The 18,504-nt window shown below is 45.7% G+C and overlaps 1 protein-coding gene across 2 annotated transcripts in view; it reads left to right on the top strand.

Moving 5' to 3' along the window:
• Positions 1–7,363, top strand: part of ublcp1 (ubiquitin-like domain containing CTD phosphatase 1) — a 38,806-nt gene extending 31,443 nt beyond the window's left edge. For both annotated transcript variants that reach the window (XM_085995113.1, XM_085995114.1), the window contains exons 10-11: positions 1,741–1,868; positions 5,368–7,363. In XM_085995113.1, the coding sequence (XP_085851239.1) occupies positions 1,741–1,868; positions 5,368–5,395 (156 nt within the window). In that variant the 3' untranslated portion in view covers positions 5,396–7,363. The remainder of the gene's footprint in view (positions 1–1,740; positions 1,869–5,367) is intronic.
• Positions 7,364–18,504: the final 11,141 nt, after the last annotated feature.

Below are 18,504 nucleotides of genomic sequence, written 5' to 3'. Positions count from 1 at the left end.
GGAAGTGCCGTCTTTCGGATGAGACGTTAAACCGAGGCCCCATCTGCCCTCTAAGGTGGGCGTAAAAGATCCTGTGGCATTATTTCGAAGAAGAGCAGGGGGAGTTATCACCGGTGTCCTGGCCAATATTCATCCCTCAATCAACATCATTAAAACAGATTATCTGGTCATTGCTGTTTGTGGGAGCTTGCTATGTGCAAATTTCTGCCGCGTTTCTTGCACTTCACCAAAAAAAAAAAAAAAAAAAAATGAACTTCATAGGCTGTAAAGCACTTTGGGACGTCCTGAGGTCGTGAAAGGCATGACAAGAAAGTAAGTCTTCCTTTCTAAATTCTCTGATTTTCTGTGTCAGTGTCTCCCCAGAGGTAGAGTTCCTCATCTTGGGTAAGCTGCTGTGGGGGAGTGGCAGGTACTTCCCCACAGGGATTGAGGGTAGAATGGGTCCGTTGGTCACTTCAGGCCACTGTTACCAAACCCTCCCAGCCACCTATTTCAGTCCTGCAAGCCATGTACTCGCTCTCGTTCTTAACTGAGGTGATGCAGATAGAAAAGTAGTACGATAGCAAAATACTGCAGATGCTGGAAATCTGAAATAGCAACAGACAATGCTGGGAACACTCAGCAGGTCAGGCAGCATCCGTGGAGAGGTAAGAAAAGTAGTAGTTGTGTTTATATCGTACCTTATAACATTGTCAAATTCGCTCTCAACACACTGAATTAATTCTTTAGAGTGTATGCTGACTCTGTTATAGGCAAAGAAACAGGTCCCAAAAAATTGTAATGGGGATAAAATACCTTTTTTTTTAAAAAGAGAACTATTTCTCCATATGATTACAAAAAAAATGTGCCAGGTATAAGTAAATTACTTGCCTTTGTCAACTCTGCCCTCTCCTCCTTTAAGAAAATGCACCATTTGCTCACCCTCCGAAATGCCATATGTGCCTGCCTCTGTCTGCAGTTCTCTCAGCTCCTGTTTTTAAAACATTGTGCAGCTCCTCTGTGCAATGACACCAAGATATTTTTTGATTTCTAATGCTGAATGCTTGTTCTGTAGTAGCCATAGAGAAGTGTATGCTACTGTGAAACAGACTCAAATTTCTAGTGTTTGAAGAAATTTAAAGGTGGGGAACTTGTATTCATCAGGGAGTAACGTGTAATGAGATTTTTGCAACATCATGATGTGTTTTAACATGAAGTATCCCCTCTTTCCCTGTGTGCTGAACACCTCAGTAAAAAGCTGATCCTTTTTTTTTGTGCTAGATTTCTCTGGTTTTACATCCTCTGCTGCAGGTCGGGGTACAGTACCTTGAGTGCCTGCAGCTCTCCAATACCTTGTCCAAGTGTCCACTCTTTATCCATGTACCTGGACAGCGTTGGCAGGTCATTTAACTACAGAGGCTGTCACTGCTGTTCTCACCCAAATTCTGTGTGTGTGAGAGACGTAGAGGGAGTCACGTGATGGCAATCAGGATTGAGGACACTTAGGTCACGGTGCTGTAATGTCCCAATTGCTGCTCTGACTGCGATCAACTAAGCAGAGACTGGGAATTGAACCTGGGACCTTCTGTTCTGAATGGCTTTGTCCTACCTTGGGCAGTGATGTTGTACCTTAAGCCATGGAGTCTTTTAAAGTTTGAGAGAGAAATGCCTGCACTCGTCAGTAGGGTTAGTTTCATGTCATGGGATGCCACTGTGTCAAGATGTAAACGCAACCTGTGTTTTATTACAATTTGTTTCCAGATTAGACCTTTCATGAAGGCTCATCTCAACCGAGATAAAGACAGGGAGCTGCTGAAACTGTCTCAATACCTAAAGGAGATCGGCAAGCTAGATGACTTCACGGACCTTAATCATAAACACTGGGAAAGGTAAGGATGTCGCCTACCTCCCACTGTGTACACTGCGAAACGGCAAGGGCCATGCTTCAGCTGTTAGCATCTGCATGTGTGTTCCAGTTGTCGAATGATGTCAACAGTACAGATGCTTTCTTGGGCAGGGAGACTTGCATATGTACTTCAGTAAGAATAGACTCCAACTCCGCCACTTCACATCATCGTTCTGTAGAAAGAGCGTGTTTATTTCATGCTTCAATGGCCCAGAAATTCGGGTCTCCATGGGTGAGTACGCATGGGGTACTCGCCCATAAGCCCAATGGAAGTGCCAGTTTCGTGCATGCACTGCACATGCGCGGGAAACCGGCACTTCCGTTCCCCTGAAAGAATGGGTTAAGAGGTGGAACGCGTGCGCAGGAAAGGCAGCGCGTGCGCATCGAACTTACTTTTTTTTTTGCAGGTTTTCCCGGGAAGGTAAGTCTCCAGAAGCTTTTTACAAGGTAAGTGGTAAATTAATTAAAATTAAAACATTTTTTTCCACAGGTTTATTATTTTTAAATACTTTAAAGAAAGGTAAGTTTATTTTTAGCCCCATTAGAAAATAAAATTATTTTTTTCAAAAATTTAAATTCTAGTTTAAAATAGTTATTTCATGTAATTTATAGTTTATTTAAAAACTGTGGTTTTTTAATTTATTTGAAGATTTAGTGATGTTTTGGGGCTTATAGTATTTATAGGTTCCTGTCAAACTTATGAATGAAGCATTCCCTGCTACCATTGGCTCTCCATGGCCCACGTGATCCCAGGGGACGCATCGAACTAACTACGCCCCTGGGATACGCAAGCACTGTGTGCTGGCAGTTGGAGCGGGCCCACAGCTCAACGGCCGGCGCGGTAGGTAAGTGCAGGTTGGGGGCTTACACCCACGGGAAGCCCCTGACCCGAATTTCTGGGCCAATATGTTAATTTCTGTGACCTGCTCTGCCTTCTAGAACTTCCTGCCTAAACCCTTCCACCTGGATGCTTTCTTCCCATCCTCTAAAAGCCTCCTCAAATTCTCAGGCTTCGAGCATGGTTTCGGCCACCCCTCCCAAGTCTTCTATTACTGCTCCTCTGTGCGCTGTCCCTGGATGTTAAAGGTGCTATATATTTACTTAGCAAGTTGTTATGATCTGGAAATCATTGCCTGAAAGGGTGGTGGAAGCAGGGGGGTGCTTTTCTAAATTTAGTGTTGAGACACGTGATTGGGATCAGAGCAGAGGGAGTTGCCCTCAACATCCAATAGTCCCCAACGCTGACATTGGGTTTCTGAAATGGGAAAATGCTCCATTCCATTCCCGAGCACGGACATCCCTTTGAAAACGTTTCATGTATGCATTAGCTTTCAGTATGAGGCCAGTGTATATCTCCCCTGCTGCCATTTCATATCACAGAAAAAAGCAGTGTATTAACTTCATACTGAATTAGAGATATTACAGCATCGTATAATGTTGTGAACTCTGAAAAGGAGCCTTGCTCTACTCAGCTCAAAACTCTTGATCTGCCCAGCAATTGCCAAATAATGCTGCAATACAGCAATTTACTATTGTGCTTAAATTCAGTGTTACAAATGAGTACAGCATTCCTACCTTTCTGCTGCAGGAAATAAGACTTCTTGAGTGATGAGATGTTCAATGGATGTCCTGTAGTTAAAAGGCACTGGACTTTAGCTTATAGTAAAAACAGTTTTAACCGTGCTTCACAAACGTACACGGTGAAAGTCAGGGGTGGGGGGGTAAATAAACTCCAGTGCTTGCCTCCACCGTAGGTCACTGTTTAGCATGAGGATTGTAATGTCTGTGACATGCAGCTCTACACAGCGGCTGTCAGCACAGTTGCCCTCAGAAGGTTCGTTCCTAGGAGCGGGACTGACCCTGCTGCCTTGTCATCTCTGCCTCAGCAGTGTTCTGCTGCATTTGAAGTGCTGCATCTGTGTGTGCATGCCAGCCATCCGGTTTGCTCACTGCTCAATTGCACGATTGGACTTTGCTGATAGCAGCAAGGGGTCTTGCTCTTCCTCAGGTTATCCAGCCATGACTGACGTTTATTCACAGGAGTCAGAGTTAGAATCCAAATTGTCGGCAAGTGTTTTGTGTAATTGTACTATAGGCGTGGGATTCCTCGTCGTTTCTTTTTGCATTTAAGCAAAACATTACCAATGTAATTCTCGCAATTAATTTCACTGGGGTTGTTTTTTTAATTGGAAAAACCTACTAGAAAGGGTGATTGACCACACTGCAACAATGTTCCCCCAATTTTTTTGGATGTGCGACCCCTTTAACGGGCTGCGTGACCCATTCAAAATTTCGTGCAAGCGCAAAATCTCCCATTGAAAAGCGACCTGTGCGGGACCTCCGCACAGCTTAGCGGGAACGTTGCACTGCAGAACATCACCTAGATAAAGAAGAATAGGAGAGCAGCTGTGGAACATAGGAACAGGAGTAAGCCATTCAGCTCCTCAAGCCCGTTCTGCCATTCAATGAGATCAGGGCTGATCTGCGATCTAACTCCATATACCTGCCTTTGGCCCATATCCCTTAATACCTTTTGGTTAACAAAAAGCTATCAACGATTTAAAATTAACAATTGATCTAGCACCAGTTGCTATTTGCAGAAGAGAGTTCAAAACTTCTACCACCCTTTGTGTGTAGAAGTGTTTCCTAATTTCACTCCTGAAAGGTCTGGCTCTAATTGTTAGGCTATGCCCCCTCGTCCTAGAATCCCCAACCAGTGGAAATAGTTTCTCTCTATCTACCTTGTCTGTTCCTCTTAATATCTTGAAAACTTCGATCAGATCACTCTTTAACTTTCTAAATTCTAGGGAATACAACCCTAATTTGTGCAATCTCTCCTCGTAACTTAACCCTTGAAGTCCGGGTATCATTCTGGTAAACCTACACTGCACTCCCTCCAAGGCCAATATACCCTTCCTAAGGTGTGGTGCCCAGAACTGCTCACAGTGCTCCAGGTGTGGTCTAACCAGGGTTTTGTACAGCTGCAGCATAACTTCTACCCCCTTGTATTCTAGTCCTCTAGACATAAAGGCCAGCATTTTTGATTATTTTCTGTACCTGTTCATGACATGAGATAAGTCAAGAAACGACTTGACCTTCAGGTAACACCAAGATTGGTTTTAAGAGCCTGTAGATAGTAGGAGGAAGGGAACACTGAAGAGTCTCACAGTTTTGGAAGTCCTGGGAAAACATGAGTGTGATGGTTTCAACAGAGTGAGAATACAGCAAGGGGGAACAAGCGAGGGATGATCAGAGGAGAAATGACGATAGTATAGCATTGATAAACGAGGAAAAGGAAAGGCTGTGACAGATAGAAATAGCAATAAATAAACTTGACAGCTGCTCCTGTGAGACTGAAGAATCCAAGTTTATTTTTTCCTTAAATCAATATCTTTTTATTTACTTCAATGTTGTATTCTGCAATTTTATTCTTTGCAGGCGTGATGTGCCTTTTTTAATTGATCATGCTGCCTCTTCTGCAGGTATCTATCCAAGAAGCAAGGACAGTGATCCCCGTGTGGATCTTTCTGCCCTAGGTTGTGCACACTTCAGAAGTACGTGAGAAAACTTTAACTGTGATTGAACTCTGAACAAGTGCTGAGCACTGCGACGGTCAGAAACAAAAACAAAAAAAAACACAACGCCAAAGGGACTTATCAACTGACGTGCTACCTGCAACTTTCTTTATCCTTCGGTCCTCACCGCCACTGGTCCTTCAATGGGGACAAGCGAATTGAACAAAGGACAATGCTTCAGCAAAATACTGTCACACCATGTGCATACATAGGAATATGTTCCTGCTGCATCGCCATTTATCTACTGTACGTCTAAGTGTAGCTTCCTTGCTTTGTCGTGAAGTTGGCTGAAACCAGAAGTATGTTAATTGCAGGTTACTCCGTGCAAGAGTAAGTTGCTCCCATTTCTTTTGACGAGCAGCCCTTCCCTGTCTGCTGAGTTTGGACCATATAAGTGATAGAACGTCGAATCCCTACGTGCGCAATTTCAGTTTGACCCAGGTTTTAAGAGAGGGAACATTTTAAACTTGCTTCTCAGTGGAATGAGCTCCTGTGTATAAGCAGCGCACTGGCAGATGTACTGCGGGCCTGCGATCCTATATCCCACTACAAGCTCCCCATTCCAGAGTCCTACTTTCAACTTGTGCTAAACTGTATGAATATGCCTGGTGTTTAAGTACAGCGATTGCCCCATGCTGGCTCAGAGTTTTGGGCCGGACATGGGTTAGAGGGTACAGTGCCACTTTGCAGTCCATACCTGGAGGGTCTGTCTCCTCACGTTTCACCTTCATTGCTTGTTGCTTACTGCACAGTCGCACCACAAACCATCCATTACTTTGGCAATGTTACTTACCATTAGGTGCTACAGATCTCTCCCAGAAGGTTATTCAAAACGAACTACTGTAAATTGGCTCATTTTCCTGGTGCTAGATTTTTTTTTTGGGTGTGTGTGTTTGAGATCCAGCTTAATGAAAAATCGACATGGCTTTGATTTTATACCCAGCCACCTTACGGTGGAACACTGGCGATGGTTTACTCTCACAGCAAAAGGGCAGCTGCAGAAATAGGACCCAGGTGAAAACTCCTCGTTACACAGTTTAGGAATAGCTAATCCTGGTAACCTGCCAAATACAGAGGTGCGATCCTAAATCCTATCTCCCTGTGGTTTCTTGTAGCTAAATAATTTAAAAAATATAGATAGAAGCATGCGAGAGTGAGCAATGCCTGCTGTTCCAAAGCCTTACGAGATTTTTTACCAACTAACTGCAATCTGTAGCAGGAGCGTGGGTCTCCTGCTGCTGACTGTGCCCAACAGTATGAAGGAGGTGGCCAGCGTTTGGTGTCCCAGGCCTCTAGGGTGGCCTTTGGAGGTGCGGAAGGAAGGCCATCTCATTCCCACTGACACTCCAAACATGCACACCAGCCATCGGGAGCACCCTGCAAAGACTAAAAGGAAGAGCCATGCTCGGGAGTCGTAGTTGTGTGGTGATGCTCTCCCCATCACCCTAGCACTCAGTATAATAGCAGTTGCATGCTGGTAAACCAGCAGTTCATGCAGTGCACCTGTATGTAATAGTGCTTGAGACCTACAAAGGCAATCAAGCAATCCCCACCTGCTCCCTACTACACCTTCTCCCCCAATGCAACATAGAGCAGGCTAATAACAAAACATGTGTTCTGTAGGTCAGTATCGGTTACCCTGCTGGGAATTGAATAGAGGTCAAATGAATCTGTTTACATTTCAACCTGGCCAAAAGGGCCAGAAATGTCCTGGAATTTTTGTGTTGGTTTCTTCGTGTTGTGAGTTTTCATTCATTACTGCTGTGTGCTTATTTTCATTCTTTTAAATAAAGAAAACAGACATTCCAGGTTGAATTCTGTATTTAAAAAAAGTGATTCTCAGTGGAGCATATCAAAGGTGTAAATATTAAATAAAATACCTGCTGAGGTTCTTTGGTCCAAATTGACTTTTTAATTGCTTTTTATCATTTGAAACCGAGGAACAGTTTCGATTTACTCTGAAAATCTATTGCGTGGGTTTCACTGGTGTGAATATAATTGAGTAATGTGTGCAGAAAACAAACTTAAAACTTAGTTAGGCAACAGCTCAGTCTACTTGTAAACTGAAAGCTCACTAGACTGAAAGACTCTGACAGCCAGATAATAAAGATCTGTACAGTGACTGTTGGGCACGTTTCACCATCACGCGCACAGTGCAAAGCTGAAATGCAAAGACTGGCTCTAAATGCCCCAGCCCTCACTTGGCATGGTACTTGGCCATATTGTCCAGGATGGTCGCAGGTTCTAGCCCCTCTATGCTGTGTGTAACTGGGCTATGGAGGGGCAAATCAACTAAAGTTCCCACTCTTCTGTGTGTGTGTGTGTGTCAATTGAGGACAGGATCAGTCTTGGCTGTGGTGCCCCCTGCAGTTGAATAGCACACACTGTCTATGTTCACAGAAGAAAAGTGGCCACTTGGACAAGGCACTGGAGGATGATTGGTGACTGGAACCATACCCCAGAATCCTGGCGAGGGGATGGGGGGGCGGATGAGAAAACATTTCAGGACACTGGTTGGGTGGGGAAAGAAAAATAAATCTCAACAAAATTTGTGTTTAACTTTAATCAGTCAGTGGTGTTTGGGATCTGTCTGCTTTTAAATTTAAAAACTGGTACTGCATCCTCATGTTAACTACACATCCTTTTCTGAAAAGTTGAACCTTGTTGACTTGGGTGTTTTTCCCTGTGGTCAAGAAAGGCTCGATAATTCACTGATCCCTTAACAAACATTTGACTTTCTTGTCTTACTGAATTTGTATACGTTGTATGGGTTCGGTAGTGAGATTATTTTACTGGACTAGTAATCCAGGGAACACGAGTTCAAATTCCACCAGAGACAGTTTGAGAATTTGAATTGAGTTTTATTTAAAATCTGTAATTAAAAAGCTGGCATCAGTAAAAGTGGCCATGAAGCTGTCAGATTGTCATAAACGCCCAACTGGTTCACTAATGTCTTGGGGCAGGAAACCTGCTGTCCTAACCCCGTCTGGCCTATACGTGACTCCAGTCCCACATCACCATGGTTGACGCGTAACTGCCCTCTGAAGTGGCCTTTCAGTTCTATTAAACCACTACTAGTAGTTCAAGAAGGCCCACCACCACCTTCTCAAAGGCAACCGGGGATGGGCAATAAATGCTGGTCTTGCCAATGACGCAGCACATTCCGAGAATTTAAAAACAGGATTTCTGCCAGTGCGGTGTGTTGGGATGGGGAAATATATAAATGTTCTGTGTGTATAGGCTTCACTGACTGAAAACCGTGTTGCTGTTAATATTTAAGTGCGTAACATGCAACATGCAATTTAGTAAAAGAAAGTAAATATCAACGTTGCCACCACTAGATGGCAGTCAGTGCAAGCTAACTGGGTCTCATTGACTTCTTAAACAAGGATGTGTAGGCTTGTCAGGCAGATATCAAGTGGGATCAGTCTCAAGTTTGGCACAAGTAGCGTTGATGAGCATTGCGGAATGGATGCCTGGTTGTCAGGAGTTATCTAATCTCAACTGGCCCAAAGGTGCTAAATTGACTTCAACATCCAATGGCTAAAAAGGAAAATCAGCCAGAGCTCATACCAGTGATTTCTGTTCGAAAGTGGATAGAAACATAGAAGATAGGAGCAGGAGTAGGCCATTCGAGCCTGCTCCGCAATTCAACGAGATCATGGCTGATCATCCAAACCCTAGCACCCGGTCCCTACACCGACAGCCATCCCACCCAAGCCCTATCCCCGTAACCCCACGTATTTAACCCCTCCTAACACTAAGGGCCAATTTTTATCATGGCTAATCAACCTAACCCACACATCTTTGGACTGTGGGAGGAAACCAGAGCACCCGGAGGAAACTCCACGCAAACACAGGGAGGATGTGCAAACTCCACACAGTCACCCGAGGCTGGATTTGAACCCAGGTCCCTGGCGCTGTGAGGCAACAGTGCTAACCACTATGCCACCGTGCTGATGTTGGATGAGGACAGCATCTGGCTTGCCTGTAGTGCCCTTCCACGCTCACCTCCTACGTTCACACTTGGGCAAGGTACTGGAGGGCTGCTGACACCCAAGGGGCTGTATCCCAACAAAGATGTAATGCCTCAGAGAGAGAAAAGGGGTCAATTTCTCCTTGTAAGCTGAATGTAAGCAAGGGCCTTCACAGGAATCTGCAGCAGCTTCCTTGAAGGCAGGAAGATGTCCAAATCTAGGTGCTGACGATTGGTGAAATCAGAGTTGGCTGAGACTGGGCCAAGTAACAGGTCACCAAAGCTGTAGAAGCTACATCATTACATAAATTTAAAACAGAAATAGACAGTTTCCTAGAAGTAAAGGGAATTAAGGGTTACGGGGAGCGGGCAGGAATTTGGACATGAGTCTAGGTTCGGCTCGGTCATGGCCCTGTGGGTAGCGGAGCGGGCCCAGGGGCCGTGTAGCCTGATCCTGCTCCTATTTCATGTGTCTAATTCTGTTAGATTCAGGAGATAGTTCTGTGATAGTAGATTGGCGGTTAGGATCAGATCAGCCATGACCTTATTAAATGGCGGAGCAGGCTCGAGGGGCCGATTGGCCTACTCCTGCTCCTATTTCTTATGTTCTTATGTTTACATATATGTGGCATTAGCAAGAAAGAAAGACCTGCATTTATCTAGCGCCTTTCACACCCTCCGTATGTCCCTAAGCGCTTTATAGTTAATGAAGTACTTTTGAAGTGTAGTTACTGTTGCAATGTAAGAAATGTGGCAGACAATTTGTGCACAGCAAGCGCCCACAAACAGCAATGTGATAAAGACCGGATAATCTGTTTTCGTGATGTTGGCTGAAAGATAAATATTGGCCAGGATACTGGGGAGAACTCCCCTGCTCTTCTTCAAAATAGTGGCATGGGGTCTTTTGCATCCACCTGAGAGGACAGACGGGTGTATAGCACCAAACATCAAACCATCGTTACCCAGATTGTTACTGACCTCATCTCCTCTGGAGATCTTTCCTCCCCATCCTCCAACCTCATAATCCCCCCCAACCCTGCACAGCCCGCTTCTACCTCCTTCACAAGATCCACAAACAGAATTGCCCTGGTAAACCCATCGTTTCAGCCTTTTCTTGCCCCATGAAATTTATTTCTTCCTATCTTGTCTTTTTTTTCTTCCTTTGTCCAGTCTCTTCTGACCTACACCCGTGACTCTTCCGACGCCCTCCTCTAAGTTTCCAGTTTCCTGGCCCTAACCATCTCCTTTTCACTATGGTCGTCCAGTCCCTCTACCCCTCCATCCCCCACCAGATGGCCTTGAACGGAAGCCTGACCAGTCCCCATCTACCACCACCCTCCTCTGCCTGGCTGAACTTGTTCTCATATTGAACAACTTCTCCTTTGACTCCTCACTTCCTCCAAATAAAAGGTGTTGCTATGGGAATCCTTATGGGGCCTAGCTATGCCTGCCTTTTCATGGGATACGTAGAACATTCTTTGCTCCAGTCCTATTCGGGTTCCCCCTCATCAATTTTTCTGGTACATTGATGACTGTATCGATGCCGTTTCCTGCTCTTGCCCTGAACTAGAACATTTAATCAACTTTGCTTCAAATTTCCATCCCTCCCTCGCCTTCACATAGTCCATCTCCGACTCTTCCCTTCCTCGACTTCTCCATCTCCATTTCTAGGGATAGGCTGTCAACCAATATCTACTGTAAGCCCACTGACTCCCACAGCTACCTGGACTACACTTCCTCCCACCCTGCTTCCTTTAAGGACTCTATTCCATTCTCCCAGTTTCTATGTTTCCTTCGCATCTGTTCTGACGATGCTGTATCGATTTGTATGTGGGTTCAATGACGAGACATTTATGAAAGAGAATGTCTTTTAATCTAAAGTCTGTTCAACTCATTTTAACAGCATTACAGGAGACACCATGCTAGTGATCCATCTAAAAGCAAAACTAAAACTAAACTGCTTGTCTCTGTCACATGCCCTCTGCTGGTCAGGCATAAGTAATCAGTACATGCAAATATGCAGGTAAGGCATCATAATCAAACAGGCAAATACCATCACTATTTGCTTATATCATTACAGATGCCACCTTCCACACTAGTGCTTCCAAATATGTCTTCCTTTTTCCTCAACCGAGGATTCCCCTCTACCGTGGTTGGCATGGCCCTCGACTGTGTCCATTCCATTTCCCGCACTTCTGCTCTCACCCCTTCCCCTCCCTCCCGGAACCACGATAGGGTTCCCCTTGTCCTCACCTTCCACCCCACCAGCCTCCACATTCAACGGATCATCCTCCGCCATTTCCGCCACCTCCAGTGCAATGCCACCACCAAACACATCTTCCCCTCCCCTCCTCTTTCAGCATTCCAAAGGGACTGTTCCCTCCGTGACACCCTGGTCCACTCCTCTATCACCCCCAACACCCCTTCACCTTCGCCCATGCACCTTCCCATGCCTTGCACTATCACCACTTTTGTCATTTAAATACCTCCTGCCTTCCACCCTATCACAGCCCCTTGGGTGAGGCATTGCCATTACTAGTGGATCTTATCGACCAACTTCAGATGCAACACCTGCCCTTTCACCTCCTCCCTTACCACAATCCAGGGCCCTAAACACTCCTTCCAGGTGAAACAGCGATTTACTTGTAATTCTTTCAATTTAGTATACTGTATTCACTGCTCACGATGCGGTCTCCTCTACATCGGGGAGACCAAACGCAGATTGGGTGATTGCTGAACACCTCCGTTCAATCCGCAAGCGTGACCCTGAGCTTCCGGTCGCTTGCCATTTTAATTCTCTGCCCCACTCTCACTCTGATCTCTCCGTCCTCAGCCTCTTACACTGTTCTAATGAAGCTCAACGTAAGCTCGAGGAACAAGACCTCATCTTTCAATTGGGCACTTTACAGCCTTCTGGACTCAACATTAGGTTCAACAATTTCAGACCATAACCACTGCTCCCATTTTTTTAGACAGCAGGTGCTAGTAATGATTGCCATTTACAGCTCCTCCAGTCCCATCTTTTGTTTCTTTACTTGTCCCATTACCATCGCCTTTTGCCTTGCACTATCACCACTTTTGTCATTTAAATACCTCCTGCCTTCCACCCTATCACAGCTCCTTGGGTGAGGCATTGCCATTACTAATGGATCTTATCGACCAACTTCAGGAGAAGACAGGTAAAGGGAGAGAAAAGTTGTTGCATTAATGCCGTCAGTCTGGAGAGAGAACGGCTCTCTGCTGAAGATCCCACCAGCCCTCTCCTGGCCAGCCTTCTCTCCAATCTGATACAAAAAAGTATGAGGGCATGAGAATATATCACCAAACTCACCAGTGCTCCACTAGGGCAGCGCTTTGTTCTGCCAGCAGTTAATGGACATATTCCAACTCAGCAGCACCTCTTCCGACACCTCTAAATTAAACCCTTCCTCCAGGACCCAGCAGGAGTTCCTCAGGGCAGTGTCCTAGGCCCAACCATCTTCAGCTGTTTCATCAATGACCTTCCCTCCATCATAAGGTCAGAAGTGGGGATGTTCGCTGATGATTGCACACTGTTCAGCACCATTCGAGACTCGTCAGATACTGACGCAGTCCGTGTCCATATGCAGCAAGACCTGGACAACATTCAGACTTGAGCTGACAAGTGGCAAGTAACATTCGCACCACACAAGTGCCAGGCAATGACCATCTCCAACAAGCGAGACTCTAACCATCTCCCCTTGACATTCAATGGCATTACCATCGCTGAATCCCCCACTATCAACATCCTGGGGGTTACCATTGATCAGAAACTGAACTGGACCAGCCATATAAATACTGTGGCTACAAGAGCAGGCCAGAGGCTGGGAATTCTGCAGCGAGTGTCTCACCTCCTGACTCCCCAAAGCCTTTCCACCAGCTACAAGGCACAAGTCAGGAGTGTGATGGAATACTCTCCACTTGCCTGGATGAGTGCAGCTCCAACAACACTCAAGAAGCTCGACACCATTCAGGATAAAGCAGCCCGCTTGATTGGCATTCCATCCACCACCTTCAACATTCACTCCCTCCACCACCGGCGCACTGTGGCTGCAGTGTGTACCATCTACAAGATGCACTGCAGCAACTCGCCAAAGCCCCTTCAACAGCACCTTCCAAACCCGCGACCTCTACCACTTAGAAGGACAAGGGCAGCAGACGCATGGGAACATCACCACCTACAAGTTCCCCTCCAAGCCACACACCATCCTGACTTGGACCTGTATCGCCACTCCTTCACTGTAGCTGGGCCAAAATCCTGGAACTCCCTTCCTAACAGCATTGTGGGTGTACCTACACCATATGGACTGCAGCGGTTCAAGAAGGCGGCTCACCACCATCTTCTCAAGGGCAATTAGGGATGGGCACTAAATGCAGGCCTAGCCAGCGACGCCCACATCGCATCAATGAATTTAAAAAAAGGCTTCACAAACACCACTAAGAACGGCACCTTCTCAATTCCAGAGATACTCATAAACACATGTCCACCCTCTAATGCTGCACTCACTTTCACACCAATAGAGTCCACAGAAAGCCAGAGTGAGCAAGAAAAAAAGACTTGTATTTGACATAGAGCATCTTATCATGTCTCAGAATCTTCGAATCACACAGAAGGAGACCTTTCGGACCATCGTGCTAGATCTACACCTGGCGCAATCTATTCTAATCCCATTTCACTGCCCTTTCTCCTTTTATATTCATCGCAAATTTCCTTTTCAAGGGTCTTATAGTCTGTACTTCAAAAGACACTTGTACTTGTTAACCTGTCCCATTACCACCTCCTCTTGCCTCTTAATGTCTCTCAATGTCTCTTAATCTCTCCTGCTTTCTATCCTATCACTGACCTTCCCTTTTGTTCTTTCATCCCCTCCCCCTTTTCCCAGCCCCTAAACTTGCTTTCCATTTCCTGCTTTTTTCCAGTTCTGACGAAGGGTCATCGACCTGAAACGTTAACTCTGTTTCTCTCTCCACGGATGCTGCCTGGCCTGCTGAGTTTTTCCAGCGTTTTCTGTTGTTATTTCAGATTTCCAGCATCCACAGTATTTTGCTATCGTATCTTGTTATTTTCATATCTTCGCACTCTTCCCTTGGAGGATAGTGTGAAGTAGTGGAAGGATTCACAGTCTGACAGGCCACGACCTGAACACTCCCTCCACGGCCATCTTTATACCAGCCAACAGGGTGGTTAGTCCTCTATGGTGGGAGGATTTTATGGAGTCCCACAACCCATATGATGAAGGGGGGGCCACCCACACCCACCAGACGTGAGTATCCCACTGGTTGCCAACCCAGAATTCAGAGCTAGAGCCCCGGTTTCCATTTGTTGAGACTGTCTTATTGGAGTGGGGCTTGAACCCTGCACCTTCTGACTCAGAGGTGGTGATGATGTCATAGAGTCATAACAGCACAGAAGGAGGCCATTCAGCCCATCGAGTCCGTGCCGGTTCTCTATAGAGCAATCCAGTCAGTCCCATTCCCCTGCTTTATACCCGTAGCCCTGCAAGTTTATTTCCCTCAGGTGCCTATCCAGTCTCCCCTTGAAAACATTGAGCATCTCCGCTTCCACCACTTCCGTCGGCAGCGAGTTCCAGGTCCTCACTGCTCACTGCGTAAAAAAGTTTTTCCTCATATTCCCCTGTATCTCTTGCCCAAAACCTTAAATCTGTGTCCCCTAGTCCTTGTACCATCAGTGGGAACAGCCTTTCCCCGTCTAGCTATCCAAACCCATCATAATCTTGTACACCTCTATCAAATCACCCCTCAACCTCCTTTGCTCTAATCAAAACAAATCCAGCTTCTCCAACCTGTCCTTGTAGCTAAGAGATTCCCCCATCCCCAGAACCATTCTGGTAAATCTCTGCACCCTCACTAAGCCAAAGGCTCACTCTTGCCACTTGTGCTCCAGCATTCCATGTTCTCGTAATCTTCTGTGACCGCACTTCTTCTAACTATCCCCTTCTAGTGATAGTCCTGAGTCTATGCCCCAATACTGATTCGCCAACCAGTCAATCTATTCTAATCCTATTTCCCTGACCTTTCTCCTTGACTTTTATATTCATCGCAAATTTTCTTTTCAAGGGTCTTATAGTCTGTACTTCAAAAGACACTTGTTATTTTCATATCTTCGCACTCTTCCCTTGGAGGATAGTGTGAAGTAGTGGAAGGATTTAGAGGAAGACTCAAAAACTATGATTCACACAATCTTTAACTATTTATTGACAAAACTGTTCATAATTTTGAAAATCTTTGTTAGGCCCCCCTTTAACCTTCTCTGTCCTAGTGAGGAAGACCCCAATATTTAGAGATGTTCTTCATAACTAACACCTCTAATTCCGTGAAGATTTGCTGTGCCCTTTGTAAGGAAATCTCTTAAACTCAATTAAATGATTCCTCGTGATTCAGGCTCGAGCGTATTGTCCAAATGCAAGTTTATTCTCCGACACCAATAGTATAAAAACTATTCCGGTTATACAATAGACTCATACAACCTGGTTTCCAGGTGATCAAGCTTGGCCTCTGTAGGTGTTGGACTTCCGACCGTCCCGTGAGCCCTAATTCATGAATTAGAACCTGTTCTTTGTATCCCCCTTTTTTGTGAGTCATATCACATGATGCCCAGAGTGTATATTGAAGCGAGGTTCCTTCTCGCCAAACCTCCAGACTTGACTTAATAGTCATCTTGATGGTTTAACTGTTAATCAGTTCAACCTGACATGCGACCTTAATATTACAAAAGGAACAGGATGACCTAAACAATCCCAGATAGTTAATGTGATACTATTGGGTGCTTCCATTGTTCTGGCCAATACCTGATACTCGCATCTCACATGGGATGTAGCCAACATGTCTGCTGGTTGCTACTTCCATTGTTCTGACTAATCACCAATATTAGCATATCCTAATTGGACAATGGCCTAGAGATATGATGGGACACCTGACACAGAAGCAAGTTCTAACACCCTTCAGCTATTACTTCATTCAATAAAACACAAGAACTCAAACCATTGTCCATAAGACTGTCACAGATTCCCACCCCACTCCTCCCAGCTGAAGAATGGTGTATCCATGTACAGCAGGCACCTCAAAACACTGGAGAGGTATCAACAACGCTGCCTCCGCAAGATCCTGCAAATCCATTGGTAGGATAGGCGCACCAACATCAGTGTTCTCGCTCAGGCCAACATCTCCAGCATCGAAGCTTTGACCACGCTCGATCAGCTCCGATGGACGGGCCACATCATCCGCATGCCCGATACGAGACTCCCAAAACAAGCACTCTACTCGGAGCTCCGACACGACAAGAGAGCCCCAGGTGGGCAGAGGAAATGCTTCAAGGACACCCTCAAAGCCTCCTTGAAAATGTGCAACATCCCCACCGACACCTGGGAATACCTGGCCCAAGACCGCACAAAGTGGAGGAGAAGCATCCAAGAAGGCACCGAACACCTCAAGTCTCTTCGCCGGGAGCAAACAGCGGAAGGAGCGTATGTCAACCCAAGCACCCCACCCACCCCTTCAACCACCATCAGCCCCACCTGTAATAGAGACTGTAGGTCCCGCATTGGACCCATCAGTCACCTGAGAACTTATTTTTAGTGTGGCAGCAAGTCATCCTCGGTTCCGAGGGACTGCCTAAGAAGAAGAAGGTGGAGAGGAATCCAGGTTGGCAAGATTGTACACACCATCTGGCCCTCTCCCCCAGAGCAACCTTTCTGGGAAGTGATCCAGGATGCCACTAATGCCTACTCTCCTGCCTGTGAGGTTCAACAATGGCACAACTTTTGCTGGTGGCAATGAAAGAAAGACTTGCAGTGAGAAGCCACTGTGCCCCAACAGGTGCATTAAGCACCAATGGGCATATGCCAGCCTGAACCCATAATATATAGCTTCCTCCTAGAGCTGCAACAATGCCACCTGCCTTTGTGGAGGCCCATACAAGGCCCTACACCCCCTTGCCGATCCAGCAGCACACACCTACAGTGGAGGTGCATGGGGGAGGAGGGGGGAGTACAGACTGAGGCGCAAGAGAAGATGGGAGCCACAACCTACTCAGGGGGCCCACCGGAATAATGTTGGACCCCAGATAAGGTAGGATAGTCGCTGCCTAGCTAAGCCCCTCTGACCCTCGGGCATGTAAAACTAATCTACCAATAGGCAAAATTATGTCAAGAGAATCACTCTACCAAGTGTGCTCCTGTAAATGCCATGTGAATAAAACAATGTTCAACTGCACTAAGATGGGCCACAGTATATATTGTTTAATTAAAACAATTCTGCTTCTTTCAAAAATCCAGTCTCAATGGACCAGTTTACCTTTGCTAGTTCCAGTTTTGGCCATTAACAGTGAATATTTTGGTTCCCCTTATGGTTTCTGTTGAGTCTGTGTGTCCCAGTTATGTTTATTATAAATCACTGGACACAGACAACAAGAATAACTTTAACAGGTCTTTACTATTCGGAGGTCAGGGCTGAACTGCCCAGCAAATCACTACACAACGTTTATATACCGGTGTGGTCACCACCGGTATTACAGTATACAGCAGCCAAGAGAAAGTAGTACATCTCTTAAGGTAGTTCTCTTAAGGTGGAACAGGTTACATACACCACAATCCTCCCTTTTTAGCTTAACAGTGTATATCCCCATTTAACATAACATAATAACATATATATATATATATATACAACTTCATGCAAAACAGTTCAAAGATTCAGTCTCTGAGGAGGCCTGATCCGAGTTGGATAACGCCTTTCAGGGGTCTCTGATTCTCGTTGCTGGGGTGACTCATCTAGTTGATCTCTTATGGATTGGACATCATCATCAGGTACATTCACTTCTGAGGTAGATGCTTCAGGTTCACTAACTTCTTCCACGGTTGTCTCTGCCGTAACCCTGGGTTCGACCCTTGTTCTCGATTCTACCAGTTGGTCAGCATGACGTCGTATTACATTTTCACCAATATCTACCGTGTACATCAGGGGTCCTTGTCTGGCCCGAATTGTTCCAGATTGCCATTTCTCATTTTTATAGTCCCGGGCTAACACTAGTTGTC

The sequence above is a fragment of the Somniosus microcephalus genome, chromosome 8 (assembly GCF_052327205.1).
Source record: "Somniosus microcephalus isolate GS21.2 chromosome 8, FLI_Smic_1.0, whole genome shotgun sequence".
NCBI classification, from domain to species: Eukaryota; Metazoa; Chordata; class Chondrichthyes; order Squaliformes; family Somniosidae; genus Somniosus; species Somniosus microcephalus.
This window is presented reverse-complemented; position numbering and strand designations above follow the sequence as displayed.